The 20,742-nt window shown below is 35.3% G+C and overlaps 1 protein-coding gene across 4 annotated transcripts; it reads left to right on the plus strand.

The window, feature by feature from the left end:
- Window positions 1-657: 657 nt before the first annotated feature.
- Window positions 658-20,154, plus strand: LOC130827899 (histone acetyltransferase HAC1-like). Of its 4 annotated transcripts, none has more exons than XM_057693792.1 (18): window positions 658-1,103; window positions 2,663-2,970; window positions 4,721-4,832; window positions 4,981-5,299; window positions 5,368-5,817; window positions 5,926-6,113; window positions 6,207-7,658; window positions 9,064-9,360; window positions 9,451-9,729; window positions 12,085-12,213; window positions 12,368-12,568; window positions 12,654-12,796; window positions 12,913-13,225; window positions 13,502-13,641; window positions 15,825-15,903; window positions 15,994-16,386; window positions 19,192-19,409; window positions 19,495-20,154. In XM_057693792.1, exons 2-18 carry the CDS (start codon window positions 2,780-2,782, stop codon window positions 19,607-19,609), a joined length of 5,019 nt encoding a protein of 1,672 aa, XP_057549775.1. In that variant the 5' UTR covers window positions 658-1,103; window positions 2,663-2,779; the 3' UTR covers window positions 19,610-20,154. The 4 variants fall into 4 exon arrangements, with proteins under 4 accessions (XP_057549775.1, XP_057549777.1, XP_057549773.1 ...); XM_057693794.1 differs by having other exon boundaries at window positions 6,210-7,658; XM_057693790.1 differs by having other exon boundaries at window positions 5,926-7,658.
- The last annotated feature ends 588 nt before the right edge of the window (window positions 20,155-20,742 follow it).

A 20,742-nucleotide genomic window follows, 5' to 3' on the forward strand; every position in this document is an offset into this window, starting at 1 on the left:
TAAATTATTAATTCACCAGTTCGGTACTTTTTCACTCTCAAAATTAATTTTCGACTTAACCATTATATTTAAAACGTATTAAAACCCTCAAACACTAATTTTACCCTTTTGACACCCCAAAACTAATTTTAATTTTTTTATCTTATAAGACAAAGTAAAGCATATAACATTACTAACTACTTCATCTACCCTTGGAAATACCAAAAGGGGCATAAAATTAGAATATTTTATTACATAAAAGTTGATATTATTTATTTTGTGTTGAATATAAAATTTGAAATTTTAAATGCATGTACTAGAAATTTGAGAATTAGTTTAATTTGAGTTAATTTTACAAAAAATAAAATAAAATATAATAAAAATGTACTAAATCTCTAGAAAACTAATTTTTACATTTTTGACACGTGTGAAATAATTTTTAATTTTTTTTACCTATGCAAAATTAAGCATATAACAAATCTAACAATAATCCAGCCATAAAAATACCAAAAAGAACATAAAATTAGAATATTTTTATTTTTATAACATAATTTCAAAAATTGATATTTTTGATCTTAAGTTAATATAAAATTCGAAATTTAAAATCATGTAATTTGAGAATTTGTTTAAATTTGGGTTAATTTAGCAACAAATAAAAAATAAAGAAATATAATAAAAAAGCCAAGCCTTAAAACATTGATGCGAAACTGAGCATCGAACGAAGAAGAGGAGATAAAGCGAAGAACAAAAAAGGATTGAAGCGAAAAACATTCAACAACAATTTGTTGAAGCAAAATCTTTACAATCAATATCGATTTAATTCAGAAAATCTCAACTTTCTACGATTTTGAATTCAATTTTCCTCTTTTTTTTTTTTTTTTTTTCAAAGTTAGGGTTTTGTATCTAGAACCCTAACTCAACTGAAATTGAAGAAATTGTGTCAATATAAATTGGGGCTTTTGCTTTAATTGAATTTTCGATAAGTTATATTGGAGGATCTGATTCATCCACCGTGTGATCATCGTTAAAAAGTTCGTCAATTGTTGCACCGAGCAAGTGAAGCACCGTCATTGTGCTAATTTTAGTCAATTTATTGGGGTTTTTTCTTAGTGATTGATTATAAGGTACGCAAAATGTTACTAATGTTAATTTGATTCCGTAATGTGTGAAATTGATGTTATGTTTCTTTTTTTGGCTATTTTTTAAATTGATTCTTGAATGGTGTGAATTATTTGTGATGAATATTGCATTGATGATGGTAAATTTGTAGTCTTGAGGTCTATTTAATTGATAATTAGGGTGCAAAACGTCATTTTTACTGCTGAAATTAGCCGCTTACTTCAGTTTTGTTGTATCTTACTTGCTTGCATATCTTAATGATGAATTGTAATTGTGAAACGAGGGGAAAAAAGGATTGTTTGGTAAATATGATCTCTTTGTTAAGGATTTGAGTGTATTGATTGGTAAAGATGATTTCTTTATTAAGGCAATGACTGCTTTGTTGGATTAGTCTTGTGTATGATGGGTCAAATTTTTATAACTTGGGGTGGATTATGAAATATATTTCGTACAAAGCATTGGATTGGAGTAGAAATTGAGGTGTTAATGTGAAGTATGCAACAGTATGCCTACCTTTGTGCATTGGATGCTAGTGAGATGAATTTAGAAACTAATATTATGCATAATTGCATAGCATTACCATGCATTGTCTCATGGAGATGCCTTAATGAGTGATCTGAAGTTGGTACTCCCTCCATCACTTCCCTTTGGCCATTTTTTTCTCTCTTTCTCTCTTGGGATTACTATGGGAGAGTGCAGAAGTGAATAGTTTATTAAATAGAGTGAGAGTCATTATGAAAAAATAAATAGAAGGGAAAGTGGGACAAAAAAAAGGGACAAAGGAAGTGTTGTGTATCTGTATATGTAAATTGCCACTGTGGGTGGCTGATGACTTGAAGATGCCCTTGGATGTGCACACATGTACTTTTATTTTGGGTTGAGTCTGATTTGTTTTTCTGGCATTTCCTACTTGTCTGTACATGGTCAGATTGGTCTTCTACATGGTTTGTCTTCTTCATGCATATTTAGACGGGAAGTGGTGCTGGATTTTATAAGTTAACCAAGTTGAAACTCTAATTCTTGCATTTGCGTCTTTCTGATAATTGCTATGTGTATCCAACTCAGTGATTATATGTTTTTAGAACCAAGATCAGAAATATTGTGAAGTAAAACTGCTCGTAACTGCTGTGGAAGCTTCTAGCCTTTTGATTTCTTGGTTATACATGATTATATTGTTTTCACATCAAACTTTATAAAAATAAGGAGTTTTAGTTTGTCGCCTTTACTTTTATCGCTCTTGGTTGCTGTGTATTTTTCATTTCTTGGTTATATAATGATTAAATTGTTTTCACATTAGTCTTTGTAATTGAAGGAGGTTTTCTTTGTGACTTTACTCGCTCTCTATTGCTGTGTATTTTTCATTTCTTGGTTATATAGTAATTAAATTGTTTTCACATTAATCTATATAAATTGAAGGAGTTTTAGTTTGTGGACTTTACATTTATCGCTCTTGTTGCTGTGTATTTTTCATAATGCTTTATATTTTCTCCGCACCCCAAACAAGAATACGGTGAAGTTTGAGTAAATATAACTTTTGAAGCTTTCCTTGTATGTGTCCTTGCAGTTGTGAGTTGTGTTTTAGCATTGGGAAGGTAGCATGTCCTTGGGATGCTTTTGTGAAATGATCTTCATATGGTGAAACTGATGCACTTTCAGGCTTTCGGCAATCTTAGAGTTGAAAATGAATGTGACGCGTGGGTCGGGTCAGATATCCGACCAGGTACCTAACCAGACTAGTAATCAGTTGCCTGGTCTACCTCAGCAGAATGTAAATGCATTCCATACACAGGTGCAGAATCCAGTTGGTCAAAGTCATCCATCGGTAATGGATCCTGAAATTTTGAGAAGTCGGCGTTACATACAAGCTAGGATGTAAGATATCTTGATTAAATTTTTGTTTGTCTTATTTATACTTGGCTGTATCTTTTTCCTCTTTTTTCTATTTTTTGGCAGTCCTTTGATTGGTTGTCTTTATTATGAATAAAGTAGCCAATTGAAAGTAATAGTATATTCTATGGGTTTTTTTGGACCTTCCACTGATAAATTATTTTTGTGTATTTAAAGATTGTTAGTTTGTTACACGTTGCTCCTAATTTCCAAACAAACCACTAATGCTTGCTAGTGAAGTGAGGCCTCTTGTTTTTTTGTTTTTTTATATCTTCTATGTCTTTGCATCTGTGATGATATGTGTGTGAAAAGAGTGAAATGAATTATTCTTCTTAATTTTTCAGGTATGCATCCATTTCTGTCTATCGTTTTCTTATACTTATTCTAAAAGATGTTTTGTTTTGATTTACATTTCCTAGACTTTTTACTTTGTATCAGAACAAGTTTGTGCGTTGGTGTCTGACTTTTTGTCATGTTAATTGTTCTTAAAAGAAGTGTTTAATTGTCACCCATGTTAGATTTTTCTGAGGATCTAATATAGGTTCTTTAAGATGAAATGTTCCAATTAAGCTAGGTTTTGATATGGTTTGTTTTAGGTGATCCTTTTATGATTTTCCTGAGAAGGGTGATTGCTATTTACTAAATAGATACATATTATCATATAGATGGCATATCCTCATACCTTGAAAGGTTTCATATGTTAGTCATTGATATTCTTTAAATTCAAAATTTTCCTATTTCTATTTGCAAAGGGCTCAATCTTTTTATTCAATGTAAGAGGTTGGTTCTGTATTCCCTTTCATTTAAAAGAGGCCAGTTGATCTGCTATGCCTATGTTGATAATTTATAAGAGATTACAGACAGTGTACAGTTTCTCTGGTATTTATGGGACAATTTTATGTGTGATGGTCTGAGTAGGTTATTGTATTCTCTGTCTGCTTCCCTCTAAGTGTCAGCTTCTTTTTTCTGTATTGTTAGATTGCTATTTCTTATTGGAGGAATTCATTTCAGGGCTGCACTTTATTGATTATGTTATTTGATTAGTATTTAGTGGTTATTTACTCATTTAAAGAAACCATTGAGGGAAACATTTTTTTCATTTCTCAGCATGTTTTTTTGTTAATAAATAGTCATAGCTATGTTGTGAACAAGTTATGTGTCTTTTTGTTGTGATTTGAAAAGTTTTTCTTGCACTAATGTTCAGAATGTTTGTTTGATTTTGGTTGGACATGATTGCCCTTGTCTTGCATAATCAAGTAAGGTTCATGTGTTGCATATGGATTAGAAGTTTTGTTGAATATAATATAGTTGGATGATGCGCATCTTTTTAATAGTGGATTATCTATCTATTTTTATAATTAGCCTGTCATATTTACACGTTTGATGATTCTGTCCGTTTTTGGTTAATTTTTTGCCTCTGTTGTGTGGTAAATGGAACTTCTATGTATTTGTCTGTATACGTTTTTGTTTATTGCTAGTTTTTGTAATTAATTAAGGCATATGGAAAAGAGGAAAAGCACTTACATGCTGAGGTGTATTTTAGAAATGCTAGATTATGTGAGAATAAGGTTGCTTACATTTGACCATCTCTCTCTGTCTAGGCAAGTTCAGTAGCTTTGGAATAATAGTATGTTGTAACTTGTAATTATCTCTATCCGTGTTTTTCTTTGGGAACTTTTAGTTGCTATTTTTCTGTCAAGTCATAATTAAGATATTAATTTCCTTTTATCTTCAGTTGTGATATTCTAATGCGGAGGCAGCCACAAAAAAATGAATATATTTTAAGGAAAGTTCAAGAATTATCAAAACGCTTGGAAGAGGGGGTATTTAAATCAGCTGCGACGATGGTAGGCCTTTACCCATCCCCCACTTCTTTGTCTTTCTGTGATTTAGATGGTTGTAAATCAAAATAATCCTTTATTGTATTTCTCATTTCCCGCTTTGAAAAGAGTTACTGGGACTCAAATGATTTCTTGTTGTCTAATTTCCTGACAGGAAGAATACATGGACATGGATACACTTGAGCTCCGTGTACAGGCCGTAATTAAGCGGTCTAATCATGCTCCTCAACCTTCGCAGTTTATGAATACTCCAACTCCTGTTGGTGCAATGATACCCACACCTGGTATGCAACAGCAACACAATATAAATTCAAATGTGAGGGTATCTTCAGCAGTGGATCCTTCTATCACGATCACAAGTAGTGGGAGTGGCATGTCCTCCTCAATTTCAGTTCCAGGCACAGGGGGCTTGATGCCAAATTCCAATGGATCATTTTCCAACATTCGTGGTGGTGCTTTCCATGGAGCTGATAGTGAGTATAGTGTGTTTTAATTCTCACGAGACACACTTTATCATTTTCTGATGATTCTTTTTTTGCAGGATCTCTTTCAAATGGTTACCAGCAATCAGCATGTAGTTTCCCCATGAATTCTAGCAGTAACAACGTAATGGCTGGGCAGAGCGTTATGAGCCACATGATTCCTACTCCTGGGTTTAGTAGTAATAACAATAATCAGACATTAATGAATGTGGACAACACTAGCAATGGTGGTGTATTATCTAGTGTTGATTCTTTGGGTGTGTCACAGCAGGTGCCGGAAAAACATGTTGGTCAAAATAGTCGCATGTTACAGAACCATGGCCATGCGGTGAACAATGGTATGCAGGCGAGACTCCAAAATGGCTCTGGGAACAGTGGATTTGGGAACAATGTACAATTGATGAATGGTTCAGGCTCTCCAGATAGCTATTTGGTGACACAACCTTTTGGTGCTTCTCCTAGACCTTTGCAACAGTCTCATGATTCTCATCAACATCCTGCTGTGCAAAGTACCACTGTTTTCTCACCCTCCTTTTCTGTGGGCTTGTTATTTGTGGCTTGTGAGCTTTCATGGATACTTTCGCTGTTGTTTGCTAATTTACTTGTTTGTCATGCAGGTGATGCATACAGGATGAGCTCTTCTGATTCCAATGGAAGTGGGAATTCTGCTCAGGTTGGTTCCTTGATCAACAATCAAGGTTCACATCAAATGAGGGCACAGAGTAGATCTAATTCTTTAATGAGTCAAACAAACGCCCAAGCTGCACAATCAGCTTCATATCTAAGGCCTCAGTTGATGGAACAGGTAGAAAAGTTAAATTTCCAATCATCACCTAGAGAAAATCATTCACAATCGTATTCAAAACAGTATCAACGTCAGACTCATCTGTTGCCACAGCAGCCGCAGATTGCTATGAGTCGTCAACAGATATATTCCAACGAGCAGAAACAGTCTTTCGGAAGAAGTGATCAATTTGCTCAGTTGCAAACTGCATCTGATCTTGGCGGTCAAGTAAAGTCTGAAACAGGAATAGAGCATTCAAGTGAGGTTCTTCAGCCACAAATTTCATCTGGGCAGCTCCAGTTTCCAGATTTACGCCGCCAACTCCATAATGCAAATGGAATTCATACCAGAACTTCTCATTCTTCTGTTCCACCTGTGGCTCATGATATGCACTCTTCACTCTTGCAAAATACTCAGCGGATGATGGTTGATGAGGCTACAAATGAATACAATATTACACCTTTTGGTGCACAATCAGATGCACTGTTGCATAGTAAATGGCACTCTGAGGTTGATCGATCATCATTGACTGGAAATTTGTCCCATGAAAAACATGTACAAGAGGAGTTCCGTCAGAGAACGGTGGGGCATGCTGAGGCTCAGTGCAATGATCTGGCTTCTGAAGTATCTAGTTTTGGCCAAACTGTTGCTACACGGTGTGCCGTAGACCAAGCCAGATTAATTGGTGTATCTGATAGTTCTGGGATTCAATCACGTGAGGGCCAATATAAGAATCAACAAAGGTGGCTTTTGTTCTTGCGCCATGCGCGTAGTTGTCGAGCATCTGTAGGAAAATGTGTAGAACGTACTTGTTGCCTGGCACAGAAGCTATTGAAGCATATAGATATCTGTGACGGTTCTTGTTCAATTTCTCGCTGTTCCCCTACCAAAAATCTACTAAATCATTATAAGCATTGTAGGAATCCGAAATGCCCTGTTTGTGTACCTGTAAGTAATTATATTCTTTCACAAAGAAATTTATATCCTCGAAAGGAGTCTGATTCTGGGTTGCAGCACTCAGTTACTGGAAGTTGCAAATCATCTGAAGTTGATCCAGCAAAGGTTACTGACATTTTAAAATCTTCTGAAGTACTGGAACCTCCAGAAATCCAACCTGGTGTCAAACGCTTAAAGCTGGAGCCTCCATCTGCCATTCCTGAGAATGGAAGCTCATTTGTTCCAGTCAATGCGAATAAAAGATCTAATGCTTTTCAACATGTACAACACAAAGAATATGAAAAGAAGGATAGCAGTTTACTGGTTAAGTGCGAGTTTTCAGATGCGAAGATTGAGAATTCAGTTGGTTCAAATTCTAATGTTACTGAGGTGAAGAACAGTATAATTGATTCTTCTAATCAGCCTTTGGATGCTACATGTTTTCCGGTTAAGGAAGAAAGTGTCAAAATTGAAAAGGACAGTGGCGTAGTGAAACCAGAAGAAGTGGCTCCTTCTGAAGTAGGAACAAAGTCTGGAAAGCCCAAGATTAAAGGAGTGTCTTTAACTGAGCTGTTCACTCCCGAGCAAATAAGGGAGCACATTACTGGTCTTAGGCGGTGGGTTGGGCAGGTCTGTCTCGGTCTCTTTTTAAAAAGATTGTTTAATTGATTTTTTATTTACCTATGTGCTTGCGTTTTCTTTAATGTCTCCCATTTACTTCTTTTTTGCACACATAAAAAGGAATCATAATAGAAAGACACCACTAATGGAAACAGGAAAGGACAAAATTCCTTATGTCCTTGCTACAGTGGAGCAATTTTTCTCAAAAAACAAGAAAAGCCAAGTGACGCTTAGACGCGGTTACATCTTGCCATATAAATTCCTAAAAATGGGAACCTCGGCCACTAGATGAGAGGATACTATACCCTTGATAATTTTTGGTTTCTTTCCTTCCGAGTCCACCATGGAATTGCTAATGGGACCAACAAGGGTCAAACAAAAACTTTTTTTTATTACATGGTCAAGGTTGCATACATGACTCCAACCCTGCCTAGGTGAGAACCACCACTTAATGGCATTGGGGTAGTTGTTTATTGCAATCTCGTACGGAAATGTACATTAAGTTGCATGTGCTATTTTTATGTTTGTGTTGGACTGTTGGTTATATACCTTTTAAAAGATGTGCTACTGGTCATATACCCACCATGAGGAAAGAAGGGCCTCTAATCTTTTATGATTCATTGAATGTTACTGTCTGCCATTCCTGTTGGCCAAAATTTCTGTTTGTGATAGAGCAGGATTACCCTTAGGCTTTAGCCTTTAGCAGATTCTATCATATTGTGGATAAGCCTATGCTTTTCAATAACTTTTTTTTATTGAGGTGCAAAAGTGTACTGCTGCTGGCTAGTGGATATTGAGAAGGATGAAATGAAAATAATGGTTTGTGACCGAGTTTAAACTGGTCTAACCCTGGATAATTATCATATTACAAGACTGCTGTATATTTCAGAAGTCTGATTACTCATCATCTTTTTGGAAAATTTAGAACATTGCTTTGGATTGTTGTTCTCGAGTCTCCATGTAGCTAAATATTTTATAATTCTTTGATTTCGGATTATAATGATTTATATTGAAATAGCTCCTGAAATCATTAGTACATCTTACCTACGTGAAGTTATATCGGAAGTAACCTTTTTGGTCTTACAAGAGTAAAATCCGTTGATTACACTTGATTTCTCAAATCCATCCTAGGCGGGACTTAGGACTTAGGACTTAGGAGCCACTTGGCAGTGAGTTAATGGCAATGATGATGGCCATGATATTGCTTAGGATTTACAAGTTGAGAAATCATCTCTGTATGTGTGGACCTATGTAGTTTTCAATCATTCATTGGTGCTGACCATCCTGTACTGTGATTCACCTATGCAAACATGTGACCCTGGTCAAATGTGAATGTACCTCATAATTTTTCTGCTGATGTACACGACTTATCACCTTCTTCTGTAATATTTTATTTGTTTCTTCAATTTTCCAGAGCAAAGCGAAGGCGGAAAAGAATCAAGCAATGGAAAATTCAATGAGTGAAAACTCCTGTCAGTTATGTGCTGTTGAAAAGCTCACATTTGAGCCACCTCCTATCTATTGTACTCCATGTGGTGCTCGCATAAAGAGAAATGCAATGTATTACACTATTGGAGCTGGCGATACACGTCATTATTTTTGTATTCCTTGCTATAATGAAGCCCGTGGTGATACAGTTTCTGTTGATGGAACTCCTGTTGCCAAGGCAAGGCTGGAGAAAAAGAAGAATGATGAGGAGACAGAAGAATGGGTAACTTCTTCAGCTGCTTGTTTTGCATTGCAGCCACAGGCAAATCTGTAAATAAGTTTTATTTTTGATTCTCACTATGCTTTCTTGCAGTGGGTTCAATGCGATAAATGTGAAGCTTGGCAGCATCAGATCTGCGCTTTGTTTAACGGAAGACGAAATGATGGTGGTCAAGCTGAATACACATGTCCTTTTTGTTATATGCAAGAGGTTGAAAAGGGGGAACGTATGCCATTGCCACAGAGTGCTCTTCTTGGGGCAAAAGATTTGCCAAAAACAATTCTCAGTGACCACATTGAACGTCGACTATTTAGACGATTGAAACAAGAGAGACTAGAAAGGGCAAGAGTTCAAGGGAAAACTTATGATGAGGTAATCTTTAACTACATTATGGTGATGCATGTGCCATTTTATAACTTGGCAAATGCTTGTGATGTTTTTTTTGAAAGTGGTGTATCTATAATGGGGCTATTTGTGTGGTTTAAAATTAAGATCTCCATGGCTAACGTTGTAAAAATGAAATTTGATAAAACCTTTTGCTGTAAGAGGTATTAAAAGTAGTTCTTCACAAACTGTTGTCCCTTTTTTCTTCTGTACCAGAAGTTTAGAAACTTGTTACCATAGCAATACAACCTTTTTGTCATACTTGTTTCCACCATTGATCTGATATAGGCACACAGACAGTTCCAAAGTAGAAGGGCAGAGGACACCTATTGTCTAGTCAATTGCTCTATGTTGGACTAAACTTCTTGGATCTATTTTTCTGAGAAGCATGCTGGGGTCCTAATTGTGGGGCCAAGCTAGTTAAATGTTGTGGTTTGGCACTCCATCCAGATGCCTTCTTTGGTTATGCTCATGCACTCCTCACATGGTCAATTGTTTTTTTTTTGGGGGGTTTGCTTTTAGAGATTCATTTGGGCCATCGTATCAGCCAGGTGTTTTGGGTCGATTGGGTCTTGTGTCTATATTGGTTTATTATTACATCATTAAAAATCCATTTTTGAAGTCGGGTCAAAGTCGGATTTGGTTATACAATGTCCATTAAACGTTGGGTTGGGTCTATTTTGAACACTTCTAGTTGTGTTTAAAGTTGTGTGTCCTCTGAAACTGTTTGCTTTGTTTTTTCTCTATTTCTTTACTTCTATGTAGCCTTCTCTACAGTTGATATTAATGTTTTCACTTCAGCTCGTAATAATCCACTTGGGTTGGAAGATTGTATTAGAGTTGATTTATAGTGAATTACTTATTACAATTGGGTCAAGTTCATAGAAGCGTGAAACGCCGATCGTTCTCTCGGTTTCCAGTTGGAAACGCCCGTACCGGAGTCGTTTGGAAACACGACTGGAACTGTTGAAGTGATTCGGTTCACCGGCAACTAGTTTAAGAAGTTATAAGTGTTTGCCCTTCAATAAGAACTTATAAAAGGATGGAAAAATTGTGATGATAAGTTATGGGCTTTAGAATTTTGCTCTTTAACGAAGATATTGCAAAAAATGATAAAAAAGATTAGAGCAGAAAACGGAAGAGAAAGGATAAAAAAACTTACACAAGCCATATTTGAAGATTGAAGACTATAAAATTGGAGAAGATTTGAAAATAAAAATCCACGATTGATAGCTTGCATGAAGATTTGAAAATAAAAATACTACAACAAGGTGGAAAGAGGAGTGAAATAGTTTTCTCTAGAACGATGTGAAAATAAAGTAGAAAAAGTTAGAAGTAATGTGCTACTATCTTTTAACCTATTGACATCTCTTTGAAAATATGTGAAGTAGTTGTGTAGGAGTATTTCTCATAATGTCAAATTGGTTAGACCTAAAAAGTAAGAATCATTTTTTCGAAAAATAGTTTTTATTCAAAATAAAGTAGATGAAGGGTATCTGATGTTCAGGTAGTGGAAAATTTAGGTTTATAGTATTAGAGAGGTTTTAGTTTTTAGTACTATTTTAGGTTTTTTTGTAATTATGAATCTTTTTTATGTATTATAGGATCATTTTTCGTTTCCTACGTTTCCAAAACTTAAAATTATTGTTTCTCGTATCGTATCGAATATCGTTTGCTGCAACAATGGTCAAGCCACTCAAAATGATAGAAAAGCTTTCGTTTGAAAAGTTAATTGAGTTGTGTTAATGGATGTTACAGTGCTTTTATGCTGGGTTTTTAAACTATTGTTGGTACAAGGGATGAGTGAGTGTCGTCATGCCTTGTCAAGGATGCAGTTGTTAATAATGCGATGTGAGCATTTAACTAGGAATTATGTCTATCAGAAGGTGGGAAAAGATGTGTTATCTGGTTGTGCGAATTTTTTGCATTCCCTGTTTTTTCTTTCATGATATATTCTTGTGTTTTTCATTGCACTTGGTGACACACAATTTACTAGCTTATACATTTTAAAGAATGTAATGGTTATGCTTTTAGTTTTTCTTTAGTGCATTCCTTAGGCAAACTTTAGGTTGCAGTTTGATGGCTACAAAGTGCTGTATGGTGAACAAGTGCAAAAACTTTAATGCTTAGAAATTTGCATCTAGTTATCATTTTTAATCTCTTCACTTCCTTATTAATTATTAACTTTACCCAAGGATAAAAACTAATTTATTGAAGTGGCATTATGCCGTGAAATATCCAAAAATTTACAGTGTTATTATGATTTATTGAGTTTTACTGATTTGGCTAATAATTCCTGTGTATCCTTTGAATTTTGAATGGAGAAACTTTGGTTTTTGTCAGATTTCTGGAGCGGAAGGAATTGTTGTCAGAGTCGTGTCTTCTGTTGACAAGAAGTTGGAAGTGAAGCCGCGATTTCTGGAAATTTTTAGTGAAGAGAATTATCCTACCGAATTTCCTTATAAATCTAAGGTTCGTTTAGTTAATAACAACATTTTTTAACCAATTGATGATAAACATCATAGTAAATGCATTTAGTTTTTACTATTAGTCTAGGCGTAGTTACTGTGTTCGATCACCTATAATTTTTGTCTCTGGTGTGTAATTGATGGGCATATTTCTTCAGGTAGTTTTGCTTTTTCAGAAGATTGAAGGAGTAGAAGTGTGCTTATTTGGCATGTATGTTCAAGAATTTGGCTCAGAATGCTCACCACCTAATCAGCGTCGTGTCTATCTTTCATACCTTGATTCAGTAAAGTATTTTAGGCCTGATGTAAAAACGGTGACCGGAGAGGCTCTTCGTACTTTTGTATATCATGAAATATTGGTATGTTTTACCAATTGTTTTTTGCGTGATTAATGTTCGTCTTGTGTATCTTGCTTTTGAAGACAATTTATATACCCCTTTGCAGATAGGGTACCTTGAATACTGTAAGAAGCGAGGTTTTACAAGTTGTTATATTTGGGCATGTCCACCTTTGAAGGGTGAAGACTATATTTTGTATTGTCATCCAGAGATACAGAAAACACCAAAATCTGATAAATTGAGAGATTGGTAAGTCAAGTGATCTTGCTTCTGATGAGTATGTAGATTATATTTAGCTTTTTTTGATTCCTACCCTATCAAATATGTGCTTGATTACCGACAAGGTTTTAAATTTTCCGCGTTAGGTATTTGTCGATGCTAAGAAAAGCTTCAAAGGAAAATATTGTGGTTGAACTTACCAACTTATATGATCATTTCTTCATTCAAACTGGTGAATGCAATGCCAAGGTCACAGCAGCTAGGCTCCCGTACTTTGATGGTGACTATTGGCCTGGCGCTGCTGAGGATATGATTTATCAGATTATTCAAGAAGAAGAGGGCAGAAAACTCAACAAGAAGGGAACAATGAAGAAGACTATCACAAAGAGAGCTCTTAAAGCAACTGGGCAATCAGATCTTTCAAGCAATGCATCAAAGGATTTTCTTTTAATGCATAAAGTAATCTTTATATTTATCAGTTGGTGATTACTTTATTTTCAGTAGTGGTATTTTCTTCCATTTGGTTGGTTTTATCTGCTTCATGTAGCTATGCATTTCTTCCTCCCTTATGCGCATGTAGCTTGCACATATAAATGCATTTCGTTTTGTACAGTGTATTATTCTTTTTGTGTGGAGGGGATGAATTTACTATGGTTTTTTTGTAGTGGGTATTTATATACCATCAGTACCTGCTGTTTGGTTCTCTGATTGTTGCGCCCTTGTTTTGTACTGCAGCTTGGCGCCACAATTTCCCCCATGAAGGAAGATTTTATTATGGTCCATTTGCAGCATGCATGCACTCACTGTTGTTTGCTAATGGTTTCCGGCAACTGTTGGAAGTGCAATCAGTGTAAAAACTTTCAGCTCTGTGACAAGTAAGATCCTGCTTGCACAATTTAAATATGGTGCTTTGTTTGATTTCATCTTCTAGTTGGGCATACAAGTTTTGCTGATGTCATTTTTATGGAGGGGTTATAATTGGATTTCAATCACATTTTTTACAAGGATATTTCAGTTTTTCTGTTTTAATTTTTTCAGTAAACTAAGTTTGTAATTCATGTGTTTGTTGATGAGTCTGGCGTTCCTTGTCAAACTTTGAATATTACTGTGTTAATTCTTACATTATAGATCTATCAAACCTACTAATATAAATTTTAAATATTTACTTTTAGAAAACCTTTTTTCAGTAACTGAGGTTAGCCAAGGTGTCTCCTTATAGAACAAACGAGAGAACTCACCCGAAAGTCTAGTCTGGTGACGATGGGTGAGAGAACTCATTTGCCTATAAACGCCACACCAATTGCATACACAATCGATGTGGGACAAGTCCCATACCTTGCAATGGACCATAACAATCGACCCCCCATAAGGCCAATGTCCTCGTTGGGTCACGACGGGCTCTTCCAGGCCACCCACTCCACTCTGTAGGTCACCTGTATCAGGTCAGGCTCTTTTACCATTGTTATAGAACAAACGAGGGAACTCACCTAAGAGATTAGCCTGGTGGGTGAGAGAGTCCATTTGCCATAAATCCCACAACAATTGCATACTCAACCGATGTGGGACAAGTCCCATACCTTGCAGAGGACCATAACAGTCTCCTCATTTTTTTCATTTTCATATATTGAGTATATGTTGGGATTAAGGCTTTGGAATTGTTGTGAAGTTGTTATTTATGAGTATTGAGGCTTCAATTTAGGTAGCTTGAATTAATGGGGTTGAGATTTTCATGAAAATGATGACGTACATAATGAAGGTACTTCATCATTATCATTGTATATTGATACCTTAATGATTTGTTGTTGGTTAGTTTCTATTTGAAACATCAATGAATCAGCAGTTAAAATTAATTATGTTCTTACTCCTGCTATGATACTCAGAAGGTGTCGACTAGTGGTGCTTAAATTGAATTTTTGGCTAACCTCAACGTTTTGGTATCCAAATTGGAAAATATTGTTTCTATTGGTTTTGAAAAATATCAATGTTTTAAAAGTTGATACTAGAGGACAGAGTAACTATTGATCTACAAAGTTAAAGTAATCGTAGTTGTGTGTTGCCAAAGTTGAGTTGAGGAAATCAAAAGACATAAAAATAAATTAAAAATTAAATTTTTAAGTTATACTTTTTTGAGCTTTTTCACTTTTTTATTTTGGTTAATTGTTAAATTATAAAATAATGTTTTAGATTTTTATATTTATCTCTTATTGGTTTTAATTGTTAGTTATAGTATTAAATGGAGTCAATTAAAGTATAATCTTTATTAGTGATGATCTCACCTGTTGATTTGTTTTGGTCTATGCATCCTAGCTCATATCATAGGAATTAAAAGGCTTTGGCATTGTTTATAATTTTTGCATTTTGTTTTTTCACAAACTTTTTTCCTCCTTCTACTTTGTTACATTTCTATTTGTAACATTTACTTTTTATTTTGAAATACATTTCAGATTTCAATTCATCAAATTTTTTGTTGTTTTGTTTAAATTAATGTTGAGCCATAAATAAAATAATATGAACCTATGAAAGCATGACATATGGCCCTTTCTCACCTCTTCGATCGGCCACAACAGGTTAACTTTCTTTAAGAAAGATATAATTAAAGGTGATACTCCATATAAATAAACAAATGAAATATAGCTTTTTAAAAATCGGATCATCAAAAGGCGGGTTTTTTATTTTCAACTTTTAATATTAACCTTATAATTGTAGTTTATATGGTAACAAGGTTAAAAAAGGTAAAATATAACACTACATGTATGTTGCAACTTGCAACATGTTATAGCTAGCTTCCCAAGTGCTTAAATGGTACTTAGTTCTTGTGTTATGAAGCTCCCCCTACCGGTGAAAGGTTTTAACCTGTTTATTTATTTTTTTTGTTTTGGATTCAATACTTTTGTTTGTAGAACTGATGGCACTTCAAAATTGTTTCGGATTCAATACTTAGTTCTAGTGTTGGATGAAGGTTTGACTTGTCAGATGATTAAGTGTAACAATGAACTATTGAAATTCAAATATAAGGTTGAACTGGCTATCTTAAAGACAAAAAATATTTTTTCTGCAGATGCTATGAAACAGAACAAAAGCGTGATGATAGAGAAAGGCATCCCATCAACCAAAAGGACAAACATGAGCTTCATAGAGTAAGTTACTGTGCTTATGCTGTTTCTGAGTAGGCTTCTTTGACTTGAGTCCTGCGCTGACCAAGTGTTCTCATGCCTTGATGATCTTAGATTGAGATCACTAATGTGCCAGATGATACCGAGGACAAAGATGAGATTCTTGAGAGTGAATTTTTCGACACCCGACAGGCCTTCTTAAGTCTTTGTCAGGGAAATCATTACCAGTATGATACTCTACGTCGTGCTAAACATTCCTCCATGATGGTGCTTTACCATCTTCATAATCCTACTGCCCCAGCATTTGTTATAACATGCAACTTATGCCATCTTGATATCGAGACGGGTCAAGGTTGGCGTTGTGAAACATGTCCAGATTATGATATATGTAATTCTTGTTATCAAAAGAATAGAGGTAGCGAGCATCCTCATAAGTTGACGAACCATCCTTCCTTGGCTGATCGTGATGCACAAAATAAGGAAGCTAGACAACTACGTGTTGTACAGGTATCAGCAGTTTCTTGCATTCACTCCTGCCCCCTTCCCTTGACAAAAATATTCTTGTACCAGCAGTGCATCTCACATCTTATCTTGTTATGGGTTTTTTTTTTTCACCAAAATGCCAGATTGTGTTTTTCTCACAATATATTTTCCTCTATATTTGTTTCACCAAAGATGATAACCATTGTAAAAGTAAGACAAAATCTTAATGTAAATCAGAGTTAACTGAAGGTGTATATAGCTGTAACATAAAAAATATGTAAAGCTAGTCACACTTGATGATCTAAAACTCGAACAATCACGACTACCTTCCCTTTTTAGTTCCTTTATGGAAAAACATTGCTAAAGCCTAAAAGGCTAAATTTTAAAATACCCTCTTTCACATCCCCTGCCCCAGAGATCCCATTCCGTTAAACAATGATTGTGCAAGTACATATAAGTAGTGGAATCAACACAAGGGTGTCCTGTCAAGGAAAGATTGGTGATAAAAGAGATTTGAATTTGTCAAGGAAAAGATTGTGATATAAGAGTTTTGAACTACTTATTCTTGGACTTAGCATTCTTTAATGTTTCATCAACATTGCCTTAGCCCAATACCACGAGTTTAAGTTAGAGAACGTCTAATATAATCTGACCTTTTACCATATTAGCAGTTGGGATCCATCATCATTAATTATAACTGCTGAAGCTTATAGATATGATTGAGTTCTTAAATATGATAAGGTTTCTAGAAGGTACACTCGATTTCTTTTCGAGGAACTCGTTGCTATTAGATGTTGATATTAACAAGACATTTGAACAAAATTTTTACTGAATAGACCACATTATTCTTGATGAAATACCTTGTCCATGTGTCTTAACCGTCTTACGATATTAATATCTGGTATCAACAAGGATTTTCTTTTTCCTTGGTTTTTGTTGAAGAACTTGGAAAATTTACAGAAACCAAAAAATGATGGGACCATCATGTTGAAAGAGGGAGCGAGCGAGAGAGAGAGAGAACTTAGACTGAACGAAGGATCTAGGGGGTTTATCTGATCTTTCTTGGATGGTGGGTATTAGAGATCAAAAAGGGGAATAAATTTGTGAAAAAACAAATAAGTGAACTAGTTGAACTTAAAAATACTAATATAAAAGATAAGTTTTGTTGCAAATGTCTTGAATGATGTTTAAATGTATCTTTCCAATCTCCCAAAGTTTGCTGCATGGGCACAAATTGTGCTGTAAGATTAGGGGCTGCACTGTTACGTAGGAGACATTATTCTTATCTGTGTGGCGGTGTTTTGTCTATATATCTGATACCCTCTAGAAACAAATTCCTAGTGATGATGAATTAATAAAATTACTCCTCTAAAGTGCATATCCACAAACTTAGATATGTATACCAAATTCAAAATTGTGCATTGCATGGGCTAAAAGAATGAAAATAAGATAAATACTTCTATGACATTATTTATCAACTTTTCGTGACATCATTATTACTTGGAATGACATTCGGTTTGGAACTTGGGAACGGGATCGGGAACACGGAACGCAACCTGGATTGACTCGGAAATGATTGGGTACAAGATACATTATGTATGAAATATATAGTTGAAAACAAAATTAAATTAAAATGATTATTTTGCTTGAAGAAATTATTTTCAAGTGGAATTTTTTTAGATTTCTAGGTTTCATCTTTTTTTTTTCTACGTTCTTTTTTCTTTAATTTGTAAATGAAAGGCCAAAATACCTTTTAAAAAAGGTCTTCTAAACCGGGACATCACCTTCAGCGATCTGGGTTGCATTTCACGGTGATTGGGGACGAACGTTCCCGGATCGCGGAACATGGCTATGTTCCACGTTCCATGTAACTATGGCTGACATGTTCTTTTGTTGTCGAATAATTATGTATTGTTAAACGAAGTATATGACATGGATTTAACCTGAAACTAATTTAATCTTTACGATTCTAGTTGTGTTTATTTGTGCTTAAATTATTTGCTGCTTTTTCTCTAATTTTTACCGATTTGTATAAGCATCATATATTATCTCCATTATCTATGGAACCAACAAACTGTAGTTTTGTGATTTAATAAAATGTCTCAACAACTATTGTCCACTTCTACTTTAGTTATGTTAAGTTGCAGATGTGTTCATAATAAAAGGTCAATCTGAAACAACCTTTTTGTTATTACAAGAGTAGGATGTGTACATTTGAATCCCCTGACCCCTCCTAGGAGCCCCCTTGGTGGCGTTGGGGTAATGGAATACACTGCTTGTTTTTCTATCTATCTAATGTTGCATCACTTACGGAAGTGCTTTCTCTCTTCTCTTTTCCTCAATGCCATTGGACAATATCTAGTTTGAGATCTTGCCCTTATATAATATTGCTAATTAAAGTTCTTCTCACCGGTCACCGCACCTAAAATTGCAAGTACTGGTGTTCCACATGTAATGCCTTGTAAATTTGCTACCATAACTGATTTAAATCTTATGTTCTTTTGAATCAAGATTTACTGCTACATCAGCGACACTATTTTTCTGTATGACTTTTCTCATTTTTTTGCATTGTTGTGGCCAGCACCATTCTTATTGTCTTCGGGAATGAATTTAGGCTTATTCTTGGTTGAATGCATGAATATCACAGCTATCCGTCACTTACTTACAAAGCAACACTTACTGTCTCGCTGTCCCATATTAGTAGTGGCTCCAATAGTTTTTAATCCTGGAATTACATTGAGCGCAGCTTTCTATTTTCCCCTTTTCAAAGGGCTTTCCTTTCTTTTTATCTCAGTGCAGAATATAATAATACATGTTCTTTGGTTGCAGCTCCGGAAAATGCTTGACCTACTAGTGCATGCATCACAGTGCCGTTCACCACACTGCCAGTATCCTAACTGTCGGAAGGTTAAGGGGCTTTTCCGTCATGGGATACAGTGCAGAATCCGTGCATCTGGGGGTTGTGTTCTATGCAAGAAGATGTGGTATCTTCTTCAACTTCATGCTCGAGCATGTAAAGAATCGGAATGTCACGTACCTCGATGCAGGTTTGTTTCTAAGCTCTTTGTTTCTTTAAAGGAATTTTGATATCTAAAGCATGTTTCTCAAATTTTCATGGTTTTTACATCCCAGAGATTTAAGAGAACATCTAAGACGATTGCAACAACAGTCCGATTCTCGTAGACGAGCAGCTGTGATGGAAATGATGAGACAGCGAGCCGCAGAAGTCGATCGCAATTCTAATTAAACTTCGTGTACATATATTTCGGAAAAGTTATCCAAGCACCTCATAGATGTTGGTAAATTCTGAAGTATACTCTGACATCAACAAGAGGCAGAGACCTCTGTACAGTTTGAACATGAAGTCATATTTCCTATATCATATCTCCTGCCTCCGAACGTCGTCCTCTGAAGATACTTGTAAAATTCTTTCCCTGCATCGTGCGTGAAACAGTAATTTTATCGGAAGAACACAACGTTTTTCTTCAGAGAACTCATCCTCAAAGCTTACCAACATCTCATGATAACCGAGCACCAGTGTTAGTGTTCATCTTTTTGTCGTAGAAGAAACGGTGATTCTTTGATTCTATCCTTGTCTATTTTCCTGCAATGCCATTGTTGGCAAGTGCTCTATAGTAACGCCTTTACTTATGTCGTTCAAAGGTTTTTTGTGCAATGAGAACGCATGGGGCGTCTACAGCGCCGTGCTTTTTGCTTCCTATATGTTATCCCCTTTTTGTAAAAAAAACAATACTCTTTTCAATCTTAAAGAAAAAGTGGTTCTATCTGAAAGTTCTGTTGTTACTTGTTAGAATAGCCGTTGTTGTTATCTTCATAGTTCGTCCGTTCCTTTTAGGTATCGGAAACTACTTTTTTATCATCACTAATAAGTTTATAACAAGGGTCATCTTGCGTATATTTGACCCTCTCAACCTCGTCCTAAATGAAAGCCATATAATGATACTAGGGCACTGAGTTGGGTACCATAGACAGTCCCCAGAGAAGCAGAGACATCCTTCGGGATCCTTGACGTGTGTTACTTGTGCTGTCATAATCTCATGTAATACTCAATCAAAAACGAGCTAAGGATTAATAAAGAGATCTCTATATCTAGTATCAAACGAGGACAACAATAAGGTAGCTTTATTTTAATATAATTACATTCTAAGTTTCCAATAATTATAAGACAATAATTAAATAACTAATAAGATACTACTACCCATAATTAACAACTACTTTGATAGCTTAACAACTAGTGACAACTAGCGGGTATTTCGATATCTAACAGCTAGCTGATACGGCCTATTCCTTGCACCGAATGAGAATTCTAGACAATTAATGGCAAAAATGGGGATTTAAGTCAAGTTTTGAATAATACTC

This window comes from Amaranthus tricolor, chromosome 11 (genome assembly GCF_026212465.1).
Source record: "Amaranthus tricolor cultivar Red isolate AtriRed21 chromosome 11, ASM2621246v1, whole genome shotgun sequence".
NCBI classification, from domain to species: Eukaryota; Viridiplantae; Streptophyta; class Magnoliopsida; order Caryophyllales; family Amaranthaceae; genus Amaranthus; species Amaranthus tricolor.

What these genes read in the sequence shown, in the direction of transcription:
- LOC130827899 (XM_057693790.1), top strand. Translation starts at nt 2,780, where the DNA reads ATGAATGTGACGCGTGGGTCGGGTCAGATATCCGACCAGGTACCTAAC. An exon ending in CGTTACATACAAGCTAGGAT is followed by an intron (nt 2,971 to 4,720) that starts GTAAGATATCTT and finishes TTTTATCTTCAG; the next exon opens with TTGTGATATTCTAATGCGGA. An exon ending in AACTTTCAGCTCTGTGACAA is followed by an intron (nt 13,642 to 15,824) that starts GTAAGATCCTGC and finishes TTTTTTCTGCAG; the next exon opens with ATGCTATGAAACAGAACAAA.